Source organism: Periplaneta americana, unplaced genomic scaffold, assembly GCF_040183065.1.
Source record: "Periplaneta americana isolate PAMFEO1 unplaced genomic scaffold, P.americana_PAMFEO1_priV1 scaffold_20, whole genome shotgun sequence".
Taxonomy (NCBI): Eukaryota; Metazoa; Arthropoda; class Insecta; order Blattodea; family Blattidae; genus Periplaneta; species Periplaneta americana.
Window position 1 is genome coordinate 1,713,704 of NW_027185501.1, and position 21,844 is coordinate 1,735,547.

Below are 21,844 nucleotides of genomic sequence, written 5' to 3' on the forward strand. Positions count from 1 at the left end.
TGAAAGAAATCCCTATATCTGGGATTTTTCTTGCCTATGCTTCGCAACTCTGATCCGCTGCCCACTGGAGAGTAGCACTGTTATCTGACACTTACCAGTATCCAACGGAATAAGCACCATCTTAAATCACAAAGTGATTATTTTTCGCATATCATGATATGCACCTCTGCACATGTATGGACATTGTGCCATTGTCATACATCTCTATGAAGCAGTGCATGAGGGTAGGCCACTAGAGGGAACCCAAGAGGTGGAACTTAAACTGAGAAGATTTGATCAGACATCGGGATGGGAATCCGGTGTGGCTTAGTGGATAAAGCGTCAGCACGTAGAGCTGAAAACCCGGGTTCAAATCCCGGTGCCGGAGAGAATTTTTCTCTGTTCCACTCTTCCATCATCATATGATGACGCAGAATTTCTGCACTGAAATATTATCATATGTACTTCGGTACATCGTAATATAAGCCATACAGAAACCAACAATTTTGGTATCTATGAATGTAGCTAGCCATGTTTTTAGCCTGTCACATGGTTTAGCCAGTCTATTAAAGTCAGAACAGATGGACCTTAAGACATGCATTGAACTATGTAAGAATCTAGAAAGAGAACTGGAAGATTTTCGTTTAAATTTTCAGCCAGTGAACCTAGAGGCAAAAAGTGTTGCTGAACTTACTGGAATTCCGCTGGAAATTCCAAGAACTGCAGGGAGACAAAAAAGCATTCTAACTTCAAGACAGAGAGTCCTGAAGAGTATTTTAGGCGTTCAATTCTCCTTCCCTTCTTAGACTATTTTATTAGGCAACTGAAGGACAGGTTTTTAAATCATAAGGGAATCCTAAAGTCCATACAAACTTTGCTGCCTAAAAACATAGTGCGAGCATCAGATGAAGATTTAGAAACTACTGTTGAGGCTATAGTAAATCAGTGGCCCAATGATGTTGATGCATCACCACAGTTTTTCTTCAATGAATTGAAGATGTGGGGAAAAAAAAAAAACCTTGATCAGAAAAATCTTCACCTAATGCCTACTGATTTTATATCATCTTTGAACAGGTGCAATGAAATTATTTTTCCCTGCACTCACAAGGCGCTAAAACGTTTCTGTATGTTGCCTGTAACTGAAGCAACACCAGAACGGTCATTCTCAACATTGCGGTATTTGAAGACTTACTTGAGGAGCAGACAGATTAAATGGACTGGTCTTGATAATGATACATAAAAATATAGAAATAAAAGCTTATGAAGTACTGGATGAAATATCTGAGAAGTCTCGTCACCTTCTTCTGTAAATATCACTCTGTCATTGTTTTTGTATTCAGTCATTGTGAATATATTAAAATAAAAAAATTGTGGTTTATTTAACAACGCTCGCAATTGCCGAGGTTATATCAGCATCACTGGTGTGCCAGAATTTTTCCCTGCAGAACTTCTTTTACTTGCCAATAAATTTACCGATATGAGGCCTGTCACATTTAAGCACACTTAAATGCCATCGAACTGTGCTGGGATAGAACCCGCAACTTCGAGCACAGAAGGCTATACTGACTACTCTACTCAGGCCAACTTGTAAATGTTTGTGACTCAGAAACAAATTGTGAGTATATAAACTTATTTCTCATTATCCCATTTTTACTATCTCCTCAAATCCCTCCCCGAAAAAAAATCCTGCGTCCGCCCCTGCATGTAATAAAGGGAACTACTTGGCTACTCTTGATTTACTGGCTTTGGTGGAATCTTTCATGAATCAGTAGCCATTAATATAATATTTAACACAGATCTGTATGCATTGAAAACAAAAATTCCATACATAATAATATGATTAAAATCGGTTAAATAAAAGAATGAATGTCTGTCTGCCCCCTTACTTAACTCACGCTTTGCCACTGACCAGACATTTGAGACTTCTTAATGTACTATATCAGTAACAAAATGGCGGTCACAGTTATTAATAGTTTCGAATAAACTTATTAATGCTGTCATGAGATTTCGTAGTTTAAATTTGAAGAAAATCGTAATTCATGTAAAGAGTTAATTGGAAACACAGAACAAACATGAAGTATGTTTTTTAGGATGTCATTGTAAACAACCCGTTCAATAAGAAATTGTTGACTGACGTCAGCATAGCACAGTTCTGCTACTGTTATTATTCAAAATATATGACTCATATTTTGTTGCAACATAATACATTTCTAAATTTTTTGTTAAAATCTCAGAAAAAACATTTTTGAGATGCCAACCTCTTTCCTTCCTGAGAGAGTGTCCTGGCTGTGACTAAATAATTGCTTTGTTAGTCTCTCTAATTTGAATTTAGATTTCGACATCTCGTCAGCTATTTAACAAGGAAGGTCGTCCTAACCATGGATTGTCTTCTATCCACATTTGTAGCACTGATACATCTGATGCAGCACTAAACACTTAGTCACCACCGTGGTGATCTAGTGGCTAGAGTGCTGGACGTGGGTTTGATCCCCAGTGTACGCACTGATTTATAACGTGTGTTGGTCAAACCCGTGTTCTAGGTGATGGAGAAGTTTTCTCTGGGAGCTCCAGTTCCTCTTGTGCACGCCAACAAGTCTCCATCATCACTGGTGTAGCGTAGGACACTCTGGACAATGATTCCCTCTGTAAATGGTTTACACAACTGGCTTCATATGGGTGAATGACGAACAGTCAAGTACCTGCCAAAAAAAATCACATTCATGCACTACCCTACATCAGACATTTTTAAATAGCAGAAAAGTCACTATAAGTTAAATCTGCATCCATTACAATGGCTTGGTGTAAAAACAAAAAAAAGATATGTACTGTAATTTCTCACAACTGTAGTCCACGATACAACCATTCAAAGATCATTGTAGACCATTCATAGATAGCTGCAGTGACTTAACTTCAAACTTCAGTATAGCAAAAATGTGGATAAACGAGATACTATGGGTTGTTCCATATGAAATAGGAGAAAATTTAAGAAAATTTGACCTCACATTTAAAGAAAAGTAAGGTGCTTCTGTCATTGAAAGGCCTTCACTGGACAAGCTTAATGGTGGGTTAAAATATCCCCAACTAGTATCACTTTTCATTTTATAGAGCGTCAAATTTATCGTACTTTCTAAAATTCTTAGTTTTGGAAGAACATTGCTCAGAGACATTTAGTGGTAGGATTTTCAACAACATCTCTTTTTAAAGCAGACTCAGAGAGTAATATAATGACTTTGGAGGGATTTTTTTTTTTAATTCTTATTCACTTGACTAGGCAAATTTATTTATATTACTTTTTTTCTTGACGAATTAGCTAAAAACTAAAAATACGACAATATGGGCGACTTAATATAGAATGAAACACAGTTTACAGATTCAAAATTTTCTTTGGGTAACAGTAGAAAATAAAATAAAGAATTCTCATTGGGGATTTCTTCGCAGCGCGACTCCATCCCACAGCAAGCTGAGTGTGCGTGTAGATGGCCAGCGCTAGCAGCTCGTAAGTTCCGTCATGCGAGTAGTTCACGTATTCGAAAACAACTCGAAATGAAAGATGTATTTCTCTGAATACTAAAATAATTTGATACAGATACTACATTATCACTACACTAACCTGTTACAGTTTAATATGGTATAATTCTTGCTTTTAAAACAATACGTAATCACTATCTTACCTTAATATAGCAGTTTTTTTTTTAATTTGCCACAAAACAATAAAGGAAAACTCTCAAATATTGGAATTGAATTACCACTGTCACCTGTAATAATATACGCAGAAGACTGGCTGGTGGGTCATGTATTCGTCTCATCCCTTGTGTTGTGACTACACACCAGCTGTTTCAAGACCAGCTGATAACATTCTGGCTCCTCTCACATCTCCGCATGACGCTGCAGGGAGCGCGTATTTTAAATAAGTGAGATTTGAAATATTTGTTTTAAGACTCTTCACTTAAAATAGCTTTTAAAAAAAAAATTGTATGGTTTTTGTCTCAACAATAACTAATATTATAGTATTTTATATCCCTACTTTTTTGGTGGTAACAAGTTATAAATCACGAAAAACAGTAAATCCATAATTTCCACAAACAATAAAATATATGTGTTATACCCCATTAATACACTTAAATGTGCACTACAAAATTAGCTATAGCTTAAGTTTTTATTTCGAAGCCAGACGTAGTAGTACGCGTTGAAAGTAAGAATAAAATACAAAATACGCTAAATTTTAAGGAATTTTATCTGCAAAACTACTGAGCTAAAGAAAGTCAAAATTTGTACATTTACTAGTTCCCATATACTAAACCTCTGTACGAATTTTCAGACAATTCTGACATGTCATGGTATTTCGTTGTCCGATTTCATATGGAATAGCCCCTACGATTTAGAGTGCAAACTTTGAATGATTGTATCGTGAACCATAGTTGTGGGAAATTACGGTACATAATATAGCAGCTCATGAAAGTCATTGCTAGAATGTACCACTTGCTAGACACTGCAAAGTTTTGGATCTTTTTGGATAGATCTTTAGACTGTAGTTATCATATCATATCTAACGCAATCATGTCTAATGCAGGAGATGTAAATAGAAGTTCACGTAAATCACTCACTTAAAATATTTGATAACTAATATTGTGACCAGTAGTTAACATTTGATTCTTGCATTAGTCAGCATTTCCTGAACGATAATGATTCGCCCAAAGCATTCCTTCCAGAGTAATTAGTACTATTTCATTTCTTCAAGTACACCAAGTTTTTAAACACCTTTCTTTTTCTAAAATGAATCCATAAGAATATCATCTTCTAATATTTCTAAATCACAGTGCAGTAATTTTAATGGAGCAGTTGAATGAATACATCATACCTGAGTGATTAACATAAAGATGTGTTCTAATTTTTTTCAGGGTGATGATGATGATGCAACAATGGCTCGCACTAGACAGAGACATACAGAAAATCAAGAGTATGAAGAACCAGAAGAAGAAGAAGAAGAAGAAGAAGAAGGTTAGTTTCTCAGTTTTCAAAAACTTAATACAGATTTCATTTATACGTTTTTATGGGAAGGGAGGGAATGTTTTGGAAAAAAAACACATAAGTAAGAAAAACTTATAAATGAAATGATATTTAATAACAACTGAAATCGTATTTGAAGACTATATGGGCAAAACGAGTTAAATCAATTTAGCAAAATTTTCACAAGACAAATTTATAATTTTAGAGCTACGCCATCTTTGAGTCTATCATAGGGCTACTCAAATTTATAACACATGTTCTTGAAGAATGTAAGGTTATTTGTAGGAAATCTTAGCTGATTAGAGCCAAAACTGGCTGATAATTTACATTTCTAACTGCAGTCCAGAAAATTTTACGAAATTGATTTACCCTGTTCTTCCCATGTGACTATTTTACCAATAAAAAAGTCAATTATTTTTGGACTGCTTGCCCACAGGGAATAAGCCATGCTCTCAAATTGTGATAACTGCTCCATAACTTGTTCATTTACATCATACATTTCTATGCTAGCACTGTGATGTCACATGTCTCTGCTCTCGAGCGTCTTAGAAGGGGAAGCGCAGGTAAAAGAGCAAAGTAAGGGGAGTGGCAGTGGAAGGGATGAAAATGTTTAAATAGCGGAGACACAACATTATCCTCCTTCACGTGCTCTACCAGCTCTGCTCAGAGAGAGGAAACGCACTCCGACATCACAGATTAGCCAATGGGAAATGACTAGTCATAGTGCAATACGAAATGTTTCTAAACAGTAACAGCAGATTAAGCATGGGCAGCTTCGAGTTTCAAAGTGGGTTGCATCTTAAGTGGGTTGCTGTATTTTCACATTCTTACGTTTTCACAGCAAATCTAATTTCGAACAAAATTGATTTAGGACGTATAAATCAAGTTCCGTATCTCTTGAGATTTAAAATATGATCATGTAAAAAAAGACACAAACAAAAATGTATAACCGAACTAAATTAACATAGAAAGTATAGGAATTTTGCCAGGACTTCAGAAGGAAACAGAAGTGCGAAACATACAGACATTTTGCTGTATTATTGAGAAACTATAGTGAGTCTAAATGAGTTGAAGTATTCAAAATAAATAGCAAGTATTGTTACTGGTAATGACTTTTTCTACTTGCTTACAAATAGCCATTGTGGAGCTTCTTTCTCATCAAAGCCATAAAACAACTAGAGGGCCTTTAAAAGATCATTCATTTGCAATGCATTCCATCACATTACAGGAGACAGAGTAACGAGAAAATTAATTAACTTACAAAGAAAGATTCAACAGTTCTTCAGAATAGCTCCAAAGAAATATGTTCTATCTGCACTAAATAATCTGTTCGTTTTGAGTTAAATTAAATTATAGTTTATTTAACGATGCTCGCAACTGCCCAGGTTATATCAGCATCGCCGGTGTTTCGGAATATTGTCCCGCAGGAGTTCTTTTACATGCCGCTAAATCTAGTGACATGAGCCTGTTGCATTTAAGCACACTTAAATGCCATCGACCTGGACCTGGATCGAACCTGATGATGATGGTGGTGGTCATGGTGGTGGCAGCAGTGGTGGTGGTGGTGGTGGTGGTGGTAGTGGTGGTATCTGTTGCCCAGGCACTTGGAATTTCTTAATTCGCCTTCTAGCTTCCCAGTATAATTTAGAGTCCGAATCCAAAAGATTTGATGCCAGAACTGGACATTTTCGTAAATGTTCTTGATTCATCTAAGAGTCTTCTAAGTTATGCAGGATGCATTTTGGTGAACAAAAATTCAAATTTTAAACAGGTGTGTTGCTAAACAGTCATGGCCAGTTAGCATTCGAAATTTTGCTACCGCATCATGTTGAGGAGAATCAGATATAAATGTTCTTTCTCAGTAACCAATACTGAACAAGATTTATTATTACTGTTTTCTTGAAATTTCTTTAGAATTTTGATTTGAAATTGTGTTTATGAAGCATTTGACACTGATAAGTAGAGCTAGGATTTATATGTAGTATGAGTTAAGAACGACGCCAAGTATTGTTGAGTCAATGTGATGCTGGTTAAGAAGGTTTTAAACCAGGTTGACAAGACTGGAATTGCAAGAAAAGTCACAAGGACTAGACAATGCAGCTTTTAAACCCGAGCTGTTTTGTAAGAGGATTAAAGACCCTTAGCTCTATCTAATGGAAGTACTGAATGACAAGAATGGCAAGTGTGAGGAGTGGGGGGCATGACTTGCATGTTTATATTGGCTATTACTACATACGAATCCTAGCTCTAGTGATAAGATATCTTTTTCAAGGGTACTTGTAATGTTTTAGTTCCTTTCTTTGCCAAACAATCTGCAATCTCATTGCCCATAATACCACAATGGGCAGGAATCCATTGCAGATACAGGTTTTATTTTGTTTTGCCTGTATGTGTATGAATGATTGAATTTCTGCGATTTTGAAATTTATAGGAATATTGATTGAAGCTATGACTTGGATTGCAGAAATTGAGTCACTAAATATAACAGCATTTTTGAACATATTAATTTGATAAATAAGTTGTGTTAATGCCCTGTTGATTTCTGCAATTTCTCATCAAAGTGAGTAGAAGGACTCCCTGTAGACAAATAAAAATTGAATAATTTGGAATATATCCCAGCCTCAGCTGGTTCCTCATTTAGATATTTGCAGCCGTCTGGAATGTATTTATAGTTTCAAGAGCAACTTGTTATATTTATTAAAGTGTAGACGATTCTTCTTCTTCAAATCCTTAAATGAATTTGTATTATAATTTATACTGTCATATTGTAATGGTGATTTACGTAATAGGGACTTTTCTGGTTTTAAATTAAAATTAAATATATCTATTAGTTTCTGGATTGCCTCTAGAAACCCATTTCGCGTTTTCAATTTTCTGAACCTGAATTGGTAGCTTGTCGAGTATGTGTCATGTGGTAACCCTACCATTCTTTCATGTTGCAACAGTGATCTTTAATGTATCTTCTCTTTTATGGGATAGTGCTTTGTTATTATAGCCTCTACTATACAAAAGAGTCGAGTTTTTCATCATATAATATTTTCGACAATTCTGTTTTCTTCGTCTAACTTAGGCCACTCGCATTCCATTGCATTATATTAAGGCTTCTTCCAGCTCCCAACCGGAGATCCGAACAGGGAGTTATTTTACCTTCGGGCTTTTTACGATAAAGAAGCTTCATATTATGGGCATAAACATAACCGTTTAAATGAGCACCAATAGACGGTTACATCACTCAATGAAAGTTGTAAATAGTGTAAGAACGGGACTCCTGGCCCAAACATAGAAATGTAAAGGGCCAGCAGGACCAGAGAAATTAATGTGAGAATAAACCATATCATATCATATATCATGTTATATCATATCATAATAATATACGTAATACATAGTTCCACAACTGTAAATTGCATATTTTACAGTTGAAAATGAAGAGGTTGAAAATGATGAAAATGAAGCTGAAATTAAGATAAAGAGAGAATATTCAAATGAATGGGAACATGGAAGTGATAATGAACAAGAAGATCATGAATTGTTCTCCGATGCAGTAAGTATAATTAATTTCCATATACATATGTGGGTATTTATGTCTGTGTTTGTATATGCAAGCTCCATAACTGAAGTTTTCTGCATATAGAAGCAGTTTTCATTTTGTGCTTATGTTTTACATACTTCAAATTATTTTGCTCTGTAGCTGAGAAACTCAGTGTTTTAGTGAAACTTACAGCAGAGTCCGTATAGGCCAGTTTCTATCTGATGCTTTTCCAATTCACTGCGGGCTGAAGCAGGGAGATGCACTATCACCTTTACATTTTAACTTTGCTCTAGAATATGCCATTAGGAAAGTTCAGGATAACAGAGAGGGTTTGGAATTGAACGGGTTACATCAGCTTCTTGTCTATGCAGATGACGTGAATATGTCAGGAGAAAATCCACAAACAATTAGGGAAAACACGAAAATTCTACTTGAAGCAAGTAAAGAGATAAGGTTGGAAGTAAATCCCGAAAAGACTAAGTATATGATTATGTCTCGTGATCAGAATATTGTACGAAATGGAACTATAAAAGTTGGAGATTTATCCTTCGAAGAGGTGGAAAAATTCAAATATCTTGGAGCAATAGTAACAAATATAAATGACACTTGGGAGGAAATTAAATGCAGAGTAAATATGGGAAATGCCTGTTATTATTCAGTTGAGAAGCTTTTGTCGTCTAGTCTGCTGTCAAAAAATCTGAAAGTTAGAATTTATAAAACAGTTATATTACTGGTTGTTCTGTATGGCTGTGAAACTTGGACTCTCACTTTGAGAGAGGTACAGAGATTAGGGGTGTTTGAGAATAAGGAGCACAACCATACAGAACAACCGGTAATATAACTGTTTTATAAATTTTATAAACAGTTAACTGGTTGTTCTGTATGGCTGTGAAACTTGGACTCTCACTTTGAGAGAGGAACAGAGTTTGAGGGTTTTTGAGAATAAGGTTCTTAGGAAAATATTTGGGGCTAAGAGGGATGAAGTTACAGGAGAATGGAGAAATTTACACAACGCAGAACTGCACGCATTGTATCCGTCACCTGACATAATTAGGAACATTAAATCCAGATGTTTGAGATGGGCAGGGCATGTAGCACATATGGGCGAATCCAGAAATGCATATAGAGTGTTAGTTGGGAGGCCAGAGGGGAAAAGACCTTTGGGGAGGCCGAGACGTAGATGGGAATATAATATTAAAATGGATTTGAGGGAGGTGGGATATGATGGTAGAGACTGGATTAATCTTGCTCAGGATAGGGACCGATGGCGGGCTTACGTGAAGGCAGCAATAAACCTCTGGGCTCCTTAAAAGCCAGTAAGTAAGCTGAGAATATCGATAATTGAGATTTGAATGTTATCTCAAAGCATTTTACATGAAATCTTGAAATATGAGAATATTGTATCAAGCAGAAGTACAGAATAATTGTACAGGTATGTGCGTCAAAATCGCAATGCTATAATTAGGAAAATATTACAACATTTACAGTTATAAACATTTTCAGCATAAGCTGCCATCTTCAGAACACGTAATAATACAAGAATATGAATACTTTGTGTGGAAGCATTATACATGTTGATTACATATTAAAATATTTAAAACTAGATTGTATATGAACATGGACAAATAAAATGAATATTGCTGAATGATAAAATAAAATTACACGATTCAAATATATATATCTTCCTGCAGAAGTTATCACATGGTGTGATTGTCAGTCAGGTTGTTAAAACTGAAAATAGTACATTTGTGTAAGAAATGGACTATGAATTTAATATTGTATTAGAAAGAATTTTTTAAAATGTAGCTGAAATGGTTTGATAGTAGTTGCTTAAACTATTATAAAAATTTACGTGATGTGCTGATTGTGCACTACAACGAAATTGACAGTTGCTCTGTGTTTACAGTTTATCCATTATCTAGACATACGTCATCTATTTTGTGGAGGGGGGTAAGGTGTAATGTTTGTAGGGTGAAATGGAACTTTTGATGTGTTAATTTGTTTATATAAATTGTATAGTGGGTTTGTTATATTAGCAATTTGTTCGTTTAAAAATTGGGTTCCTTGATTGCAGGCCTTCTTACTATATTAACACCCGAAAATTCATCTTCTAAAAACATCGATTTGGAATGACCTACTTTGGTAAAATCTCAAACAAATTAAATAATTTTTTCAAACAACATAACATACATATTGCCTCCCATACAAATAATAAGCTAAATAATATAATGCTCAATCAAATAAATAATAATGACACCTTCTCAAACAGAGGAATTTATATGCTTAATTGTAAAAACTGCCAAAAGACGTACATTGGTCAATCACATAGGAATTTCAGAACTAGGTTCAGCGAACATGTATCTGATTTTAAGTACAATAGAAACAGGTCTAAATTCGCCACACATTTAATTGAAGAAGGTCATGAACTTCATAATATAAGAGATACATTACAAATAGTTAAAACCTTAAACAATAACACAGTAAGCATTGCTGAAGAATATTTCATCGCAAAGGCCTATAATCAAGGAACCCAACTTTCAAACGAACAAATTACTAATATAACAAACCCACTATACAATTTATATAAACAAATTAACACATCAAAAGTTCCATTTCACCCTACAAACATTACACCTTACCCCCTCCACAAAACAGATGACGTATGTCTAGATAACGGATAAACTGTAAACACAGAGTGTCTGTCAGTTTCGTTGTAGTGCACAATCAGCACGGGGTCCTCTTAACCTCCACATCACGTAAGTTTTTATAATAGCTTAAGTAACTATTATCAAACCATTTATATTTTAAAAATTTATTTCTACTATATTAAATTCATAGCCCATTTATTCAATATTTATATAAATGACTTACCCACCCTATTAGAGGAATCAAACATGAAAACAGCACTATTTGCAGATGATATAGTTTTGTGAACTTCCGGATCTTACAGACATAGAGACAGAATCCAAAATTCTGCTTTTAAAGCTCTAAATCAACTACATGAATGGAATGCATCAAATTTGATGACACTCAATTTAAGCAAAAGTAACTACCAAATATTTTCACTTGGTAAAAAAGAAAGAGAATTCAATATCCAATACAATAGCCAACACCTTCCTAGGACTTATGAATCCAAATATCTTGGAGTTATTTTCGATAGTAAGTTAACATGGAGCAACCATTTGAAATATATTTCTGAAAAAGCTTGACATATGGTGGAGAAATTTTAATTGCTTCACCTTTCATAAACGAAATAGAATATATTCAAAACCAAGCTCTCAGGCTCATTACTGGTGGAATCAAAACAACTCCAATAGATTCTATGAGATTCCTCACTAATATTAACAGCATCAAAATGACAATAGAAGAAAAAGTACTGATTCAATATGAAAAACTTATCAGATTACCAGGAAACAATTGGCATTCATACAATCCTCTCTGTAGATTAAAAACTAAAAAAAGTTTCATATCCATGGTTCAAGAATTAAAACAGAAAATCAATATCCCGAATTTAAAAGAAAACCTACAAATGAAACCAAACCCTTTAACTCTATTATAGTTATGGCCGGTTTGTCCAAGTATTGTTAGAAGACTTAACGACTGTTAAATCTTCAACAGTTTGTTAAATACATTTTTTCCATTTGTTCAACACCAGTTTGGCTTAACAGATTCTTAACAGTTTGTTAACATTAAATGTAGGATTTCAGGCCGTTAACTCATTTAACAAACAGTTAAACATGGCGGATAACACCACAGCTGTTCAGACAAAAGTTGTGAAAATAACATGTTATGTTTCTCTTTGAGGAATGTTTAGAGTAAGGGATGGTTTCACCAAGCTTCAGTAAATCAGTCCAAATGAAACATTAACTAGTACTGAACATTGAAATATTTACACGATTACGTTTGTATGTGAGCTGTGTCCGTAGACTTCAAGTCTAGCAGCTATATGTACCTCGTTGCGCTGGTTACGTCATGACACCCCAATGGAGTAGTCAGTAGCGTGTTGGCTTGCCGTCCCAGGGCCCATGTTCGGTTCTCGGTGGTAACTTTTTTTTTTTAATGTAACTAATTTTTATACATGTTACCTTTCTTCATTTTTATAATTTTGTTTAGTGGAACTTATTATTTCGCAACTCTGGCTCCACTAGGAGAATTTAAAAAACTCTTGAGAGATCAATTTTCTTCCCGAAATAAAACAAAGATAAACAAACAAATTAAAGAAAAATAAAAGAAATACACATGTGGATCTAATACATTGTGCACATGCCATCGGCGTCTATCACTGCCTGGCATTTTCGGGATATTGATTCCACCAGATCGCGGAAATAGTTCTGGTCCTTAGCGAAATCTTCCCAGGTAACCAGAACTTGATCCCAGAACTGATCTGGATTTTGAGGTGGGATGTCTCGATATTTGTCAACCCTCCTCTTTTTCATGCTTTTCCGTGAACCGTCTTTGAACGTTTATGGCGGTGTGCGCGGGGTGATTATCCTGCTGGAAAATTAAATTTCCATCGGAAAGAAAACAATTATAAATTCCAAGAATCCAGCTCTTTCGCTTCTGTTTTAAAGCCAGTGCAAACATATCTTTTCGCTAGCTATAATATAATTCTAATAAATGAAAGTTAATATACCAATTAAATTTTGTTATGTTTGAATGCACATTATGTATTAATTTACTAATATTTCTTAGGTATCGGTATGTAGTTATAATAATCACTTTCATGTCTTAAAATAAAACTCAGTTGTATGTTACCTAGTTGAAATAGGCCACTTGTTCCAATTCACCAGCTACTATTAACTCTAGATTCTAGGTTACTAGCTCTTCAACTATAGCCGATGTCAATAGTGCTTCAAAATACGCAGTGAGTAAATAATAAAATGTTTCAGCAGCAATTGCTTCTTTAGGACGAAATTACATATAATTTATACATGAACCTAAATTGAGAATTTTATATGATACGGAACTCTCCTCGGGGTTTTCTGAACAGTTGACTACACACACATTCGTGTAATTATTGTCACCTGGTGGTCATAATACTGAGATTTTTCTAAACAGAAATTCATATTTAGCATTATAAAATGTAACCATACATAATAATTATTATTATTCAATAGCAGTCAATGCAACTTTCATTTATCAATTCTCTGTACTGTATGAATCATGGCTACTGTAATAGGTTACGATTTTACACATGTTTCATGACTTACTCCATAGTACAGAATTAAAATAATAATATCAGCCAATAAGAAGTTGTCTTATATATGCAAAATCATTACCAACTGCTGTTGAGTAGTTAGAATAGTATTAACGACAGTTAAAGTTAAGTGTTGGTTATTTTAAACAAAATTATGTTGGAAAAATGGAAAACATCTTAACAAAACGTTAAAAATAAACCAGCTGTTAATGTAACATTTGTTAAGCCAAATTAAACATTACTTGGAAAAACTGGCCAATAGAGTATAATCTAAATTTAACAGAAGAAATACTGAAATCAGAAGTAAACACTGAAATAATGAAACAATTGTCCTTAGAGACAATTAATATTAGGTACCCTCCACAAAACTGGCTTCATTTATACACCGACGGATCCTTGATCTCCAGAGAACAAGGTGCTGGTGCAGGTATTACGTGCTATCTCTTCTCACGTTATAGATCTCTTAGATATGGAGCAACAAGTTTTGATGGAGAAATCATTGCAATAAGTGAAAGTCTCAGGAATCTTCTATGCCACATCAATAAATTTAAGAATGCAGTTATATTGTCAGACTCGAAAGCAGCTATTCTATCAATAGTCTCTAAACACACACCTTCATATCAAACAGCAGAAATAACTAAAATGCTCTCACAATTAATATCACTCGATAAAAGAATTGTATTCAAATGGATACCATCCCATTGTGGAATCCTGGAAAACGAGAATGTGGATGCTTTAGCAAAGAAGGGCAGCACTGCTACTTACAGACCTGTTACTAAATCTACGTATTACTCAGCGAAAAGATTTATTAAATCTACATACTTAGACTTCAACAAACAAAATTTGATAACACAATCTCAAGGGAAAAAATAGAAAACTCTGCATCATAATCCACAGTTAATTCCCGATTTACCACGCAAATCGTCTGTAGCTGCATTTAGATTGGCAACAGGCCATGCCTGTTTGGCCAAACACCTGCATAGAATTGGAATATATCAGTCCCCTAACTGCCCATTGTGCAACTCAAACCAAGAAATGGATTCGGAATACCTCAAAATCAGTGCTTCAGTGGCTGGTCATGATAATATCTTTGAAAAATATTGGAGTGCAAGAGGTCAAATGACTTTATTGTCAAACGCCTGGCATTAGAAGACAACAACAACATTTAAAAAAAACTACAAATAATGCCCATGGCTTGTCAGTATATCTTTTCATGAATAATCTTCCTCGTATGTAATCGTGAAAACTTTGTAACTAATTCAACAGTTCATAGCATAAATACACGTCAAAAAATGACTTTCATACTCCATTGGCAAGTCTATCGTGCTATCAAAAAGGAGTGCGTTATATGGCAGTAAAATTTTTAATAGCCTCCCTATCGATATAAAAAATGAAACTCAAAACATAAAATTATTTAGGGCCAAATTAAAGAAGTACCTAATTTCTCACGCCTTCTATTCTGTAGGTGAATTCATGACATTCAGTAACACTTCATTAAATTGATACTAAAACTTTGTGTTGTACTAGTAGACTATATTGTAAATCTCGTCTGTATATATATTTCATCTAGACTGTGACTATAAATTAAGATTTTATAATAGTATTAATTTTTTGACTTGTTCCATATTCTAGCTGTAAGCATGTATGAATACCATGGAATGTTAATAAATACAATACAATACAATACACTAATCAGACTTCAGATGTATACAAACAATACTTAAATTATTGTAAACACAGAATTTTTATTACTATTCTATGAGTTTTGTTACAGTGGCTCTTGTTGCAATACACAGTTAACTGTTAAGGCATATTATATGAAAATAAATTATTCTACCAAAATTTCACTATTCTGGAGTCCGTAGATAATGTGTGTGGAAAAAAATGGTTCTATTGAACGTAAATCGTTTTAAAATTCTGTTCTTGTAATATACAGGGTGATTCTGGAGGAATACCGTTAGTATATATTTTAGGGGTGGTATTATGGATTATTGCGAGTAAAAAAAAGTTATATAAGCATGTGTCTAATTTTCCATGGGCGTGGAGATACAGCTGTTTGAATGTTATGCATAACAAACCTTGCAAATGGTATGAAAGAATGACGTATGACTGCATGCTGTTGATTATATACAAAGGAATAGTATGTGTAGCTCTTCTGAGGTCGTCTGTGAGTAGCACTGTTCATAATGGGTGTAGTTTCCTTGGCTACAAGGATGGTGTGTTGTTCCAGCATGACGGAGCCCATGTACATTTTATCTGTCAGATGGCACATCATCTAAATTTCGCATTCCCCAAAGATGCATTGGCCACAGTGGTCGCATGCATTGGCCACTAAAGTCCCCAGATCTTAGTCTTGATTTTTGTCTATTAGGGTGGATGAAAATCGAAGTGTACAAAAACAAATTAAACGCAAGGGACAAATGGGTTGCTTGCTTTATGAATAGTGCTGCCCACATAAAATAATATAGTCAACAGATCAGAAAAGTGCATTGAACTGTTGAAATATACTGATTCCATGTAAATAAGCAATAAATATAATCATTTAGTCGTTTGTTTTCCCATCTTGTCATTTCTAATGCTTGTTGTGCATAACATTCAAACAGTTGTACCTATCTCAATTAACCATTGAAAATTTAACACATGTTTATATGAACTTCTTTATTCAGAATAGTCCATACTAACAACCCCTAAAATATTTACTATTCCTTCAGAAACACCTTGCATAATAACATCATTACATCTCAGTTATTGCCTTTTGTCACCAATAAAGATAGTTTGGAAAATATTGGGTTGCAGGAAGGCAAATACAATAGCTTCATTGGTTAACACCTAAACATTGGCCGACAGCACCTAAAACATGTGAAACAGTTAATTTAAAATGCTTTAATCTGTTTTTCTTCTTGATATAAGATTATTGTACTATCTGTGCACTCTTTCTTCAGCTCTTGTTGGGCGGAAGTGTGTGGAGTAGAATGTTTCTCACCTTACTTTCTGCAGTACTGTCAACAAGAGAAAGATGAAACTAATACAGTATTAACAGTATATTTAAAATTGACGTGAAAGATAAATTAACTCTAATACATTTTACAAGATTTCATGAACTTCTCATTGCTCTATATCATGTTCAGAACAATACCATTGTACCTAGCAGTGCCAATAGTAGTAGTTACGATAGTATTGTTCTAAACCAGTGATTGCCAGAAGCTGTGTCGTGACACATGCCCCTGCCTCCACTCAAGCGTAACCATGGCATCATGGCATTGAATCTGTTATCCAATATGGTATAATTGGATGGGGAGGCATTACAAAAACTGCTCTTTTTCCTCTAATTATGTTGCAAAAACGTATAATCAAAATTTTTTTGAAAAGGCGACTGGATTATCCAACGAATTTGATCCATTCCGAATTGAATGTTTTTAGAATTGACCAAATTTATAAATACTCTTTAATGAAATTCTATCATAAAAATAGAACGAAATTTGTAGCTCAGCCACATGCTCATAATACAAGACGAAATGAAATTCTTAAATTAGTTGAACCTAAATATTTCACATCTGCTGCTTTACTGCACAGTACAAATTATGGTCCACGGCTATATAATTCGATAATAAAATTTCATCCAGAATTGACTACATTAAGCAATGAAATTTTCAGATCCAGAATTAAAAAAATTATATGACAGACTTCCCTGTATATGTATTATGTACCATGTATTGTAAAACAAGTTTATTTCTATCCTAAGTGTATTTTTCTATTTTATCTTGGTTACTATATCAACATGACCTGCACTAATTATACTACTAATAATAATTTAATATTAATCCATCAATCTCAACATCGTCTCTTTTTTCACTCAGTTATTACTAGTATTGTTATTTACTAATTTTATTACAATCTTTATGTGAGCTTTTTTCTTAAGTATTTTGTCTACAAAGTATGTGTATCTATGTAACGGAACTGTCCCCGAACACGAGCTTTGCTCTTTCGGGGTATTTTAATGTAACGTTCTTATGTATATGTTATTATTATTAAATAAATTAATTAAATAAATATGCCCCACCTCTATTTACAACCATCACTTCAATATAAGACAAGACATTTATCAGCAGCGGACGTACACATGTAATGTTAAAAGTGTGTAGGATAATATGTTTCGATGTCTTTTCCAAAACAGAAAACAGATAGTATGTAAAAACTTAATTTTAAGGAGCATGGGAGTAAAAGTATTTCTATTGTGCAGATGGCAAAAATATGAGAGAATTTTTGTAAAATTTTTAATTAATTATTAAAGAACAATACGTTGTCATTATTCTTCTTGATACAAAGACTATCACGCCCTTACCTGAAATTTGAATATTTCATTAATAAACAAACAATAAAAAGTATTGGCTTCTATGTCATAATCGGGGTAAAATACTTGGACGTTTTTTGAAGTATTTAATGTAATTTACAATTTCTACGTTTTTCTAATTTCAAGTGTCTGCTGATGTAGAGTACACGTTCCTTTTATGGCAAGTAAGAAAATATATTTTATTTTATTAATAATACAAAAATAATGAATAGGAGGATAAAAGTTAACACGGAAAAAAATGTGTGTAGTTAATGAGTAGAAGAATATTATATTGTTTTTGTTTTCTGGTCACAGTCCGTCTCTGCACTGTTATTACCTGCATTACCTGAGGAGATACTTACTCCACCCCTCTCCCTGCGCTAGTGGTGTGTGGGTTGCATTTCTGTTACGTCACACTTTCATGGTGTTTGGCAACCACTGTTCTAAACTGTCGATAGAGTGAATTATAGTTATGACAGACAACTATTCTGCATCCTTTTCAGGCTTCAAATCTGGAACTGATTTTGTTAACTCGTATGCAAGTACTCATTCCTGGAAAGCATTGATAAGTGTGTGTGTGTGAAGGAAGTGAAGAAAGCAGGACAGGGATAGCCGTCACTCCCACTCTGACGCACATTAAGAGTGGAGCAACATTGTCTCATGTAGTGCAGTGGCTACAAATGCTGCTCGCTAGTCTGTGTGGCTCTTTGGTTACACCATCTGCACTTCTGGGAGAGGCAAGTGAGGCAAGGTATGCTAGCATGCAGTAAGGTCTTAATTATTTCCATTTAGTTATAGTTTAGAATCATCTTTTTTTCATTTTTCTGAATTTTGTTTCTAAGCGCCCTACATATTTTTCCGAGATTTATGTACTATATTTTCTGTGTTATAATAATTTGTTTCAATCTCTCTACAAATACTGTTTTCATTATACAGTAAGAAACTAGTTTACTTCTTGTAGGAATGTATTTCATGCCAGATTGTTTGTGCAATCATTCCATAAAATTTTTGTGATGATATTTTATTGAAAGTATTATATGTATAAATTTGTCTATTTACTAAGTTTTTGATTAGCGTTTACTTTCATTTATTTGCTAAGAGTACTGCTTTAAAATGTGTAAATGTTGCAACTTTTGGAAGGTATTCCGAAATCTATTTGTTGCATTATTTTTTTTAGCATTTCATGATTTTATTTTTAGTTTTTATTACTTAAAAAAACAGTTAATATAGTAAAGACACTGTATAAATGCTCAACCGTGCACCACAATTTAGCTACTGTAAAAGCATAAAATCTCATGGTTCTGATTCCTTGATACAGTGTGTCTGAGGCTGCAGTATACTTCATACATCACTTGAGTCAGCAGAATGCAAGTTCTGTTACCCGGTTGATGGACGTAAATGCTGAGAGAGAACCAACTCCATGGGAAGCAGAAAGTTTTGACAGAGTGAAGTGCTCTGTCTTAGTGCGTCTGCTGGATTTCGTATCTATTATTTTGCAGAGCGAAGAACCACAATGTCTGCCCACTTCATAGCTTAGTCAGCAGTTGTGATGTGTGTGCTTCACCCTCTCAGTTGGGTTTTGATTTGCGGAGCACAGAGGTCTTCCTAAGAATTTAACAGAGTTTTTAAAGGTATTACAGAAATCATTACCCTCTTCTCCGCGAGCTGAATTGAATTCGGAATTGAGGAAGAATGTAACAAGTGTACAGACAAGCGTGTTGAAAAATCTTCGAGACTGTTTGAAGAATGATAAAGTAACTCTTGAGCAGAAACAGTTTCTTCAAGGATTGCAAATACTCCATAGATGTGATATGCTCAAGGATATTATTGGGGTAAGTTTTCTTACTGTATAGTGACAAATATTGTAGTCGGTGGGGGCAGGGGGAGAAAGGATTTGCAGAATTTTATTATTTAGCGCATTCAAACCTTTGTTCAAGAAATTTCAGAGACTTACACATAACTAATAAAATAAAACTATTGGTAACAGTGTATAGATCATGTATACAGTATAACTCCATATAGCAAACCATTGTGGACCAAAGTTTTCTCAAAGTAAAGGAAGTCTTAAAATTGGGTTTACATAATAAAGTAAAATAAGATTGTTTGAATTCGCTAATGCTTAGTAATTAATCAGACAAATTAAAATATAGGACATATAAAGAATTGCCCTTTAAAGAAATCCAGCATAGTAGGCTACCTACTTCATTTTGCCTAAGTTTCTGTTGTTGTTGTTGTTGTTATCTAATGCTGGGCTTTGGCAATGAAGCCATTAGCGTTCTTGCTCTCCAATATTTCTCTGTGGTGGATCCATCAGATAGAACTTCACAGGTTTGTAGATGATCTTCAGTCATTTCTTCTTCATTGTTGCATAGAGGGTAATTTGGATTTGTGTAAATTCCTATTTTATTCAAGTGTTTGGCCAAATAATTGTGTTCTGTAAGCAGTCTGAATTTTGCTACTGCACATTTACGTGGGATTTCTGGAATAATTTCTGGTTTTTTTATTAAAATGCTCCATTTTTTATCTTTGGCTTTGGTACAGAGTGCTTGGTTTTGCTTGATTTTATATTTATTTTTAATTAGTCTCTTGATGGATGTAAAAGGTAGGCTTGTATTTGTATTCTGAATTAAATTGGATCCTTTTTTGGCAAGAAAGTCAGCAGTTTCATTTCCAGCAATTCCACAATGTGCAGGTATCCATTGCAATTGAATTCTTTTCTGTAGTTTTTGAAGTTGTTGGATCATTTTGTGACATTCTTTAATTTGGATTGATATCATTTTATATGAATTTATTGCATATAATGCTGCTTTAGAATCAGAGAGAATGGCAGAATTTTGAAATTTATCTATTCTGTATAGTAGGTGTTGGAGTGAGATATGAATAGCCATTATTTCCGCATCAAAATTTGTTGTATGATATCCTGCTGGTTGATAAAATGAGAATAACACACACATAATTCCTGATCCTGAGTTGTTATCGATAGTAGACCCATCTGTGTAGATATGTAACCATTCTTCTGGTGGGTATCTATTGTTCACAGCTTCTAATGCTAGTGCTTTTAGTACAGGTTTGGAAGTTTCAGATTTTGTAACTGGTTCTTCTAAATCTAGTTGAATGTTAATTGATTCGAAGGTTAGAGGGTTTTCTCTGCTTAAATGTTTTCTTTAGATTGAGGAAGATTCAATTCTGTTTTTATTTCTGTGACTTTAGACAGGAAACTTGTTTGTGTTTTCAACTTGGTTGGTTGTAACAGTCTTTTTTCCCATTTTGTTGTTAACCGTAGCATTTTTTCATAATGTGTTAGTGCCTGCTCCTCTAGAGTGAGATATATTGGAGGGTTCTGGATTAGGGCTTGCATTGCCGTGATTGGGGTTGATTTTGCTGCACCAGTTATTAGTCGCAGGGCCTGATTTTGGCATACTTCTAGTCGATTCAGGTTGAAATTATTTGCTGTAATTAATACCTCCGCATTGTAGAGAAGTATTGGCTTGAAGAATGTTTTGTACGTGATGTTCAGAGTTTGCCGATTAATACCCCACTTTGCTCCAGCTAATCTCTTTAAAATTGGAAGTCTTTTTTTTGATTTGTTTACTACTGCTTCAATATGATTTCTCCAAGATAATTTTGAATCAAAAATTGTCCCTAAATATTTTGTTTCATATGTTTGTCTCAGGTTTGTTTTCTTGAACTGTAGATTTAGTTTTGGGATTTTTTTCTTCAAGCTAAATATTTGAAACGTTGTTTTATCAGTATTTATGGCCATCAAATTGTTGAATAATTTCAAGGGAAAAATTGTTCCGGG

General features: G+C 34.3%; 1 protein-coding gene across 1 annotated transcript in view; it reads left to right on the forward strand.

Annotated features, from left to right (window-relative positions):
• The window catches only part of LOC138693734 (DNA-directed RNA polymerase I subunit RPA1-like), an 87,363-nt gene that overhangs the window by 53,686 nt on the left and 11,833 nt on the right, over positions 1-21,844 (forward strand). Inside the window, exons 8-11 of the mRNA XM_069817554.1 lie at positions 4,878-4,977; positions 8,403-8,527; positions 18,546-18,793; positions 19,361-19,874. Coding sequence (XP_069673655.1) covers positions 4,878-4,977; positions 8,403-8,527; positions 18,546-18,608 — 288 coding nt within the window. The 3' untranslated portion in view covers positions 18,609-18,793; positions 19,361-19,874. The remainder of the gene's footprint in view (positions 1-4,877; positions 4,978-8,402; positions 8,528-18,545; positions 18,794-19,360; positions 19,875-21,844) is intronic.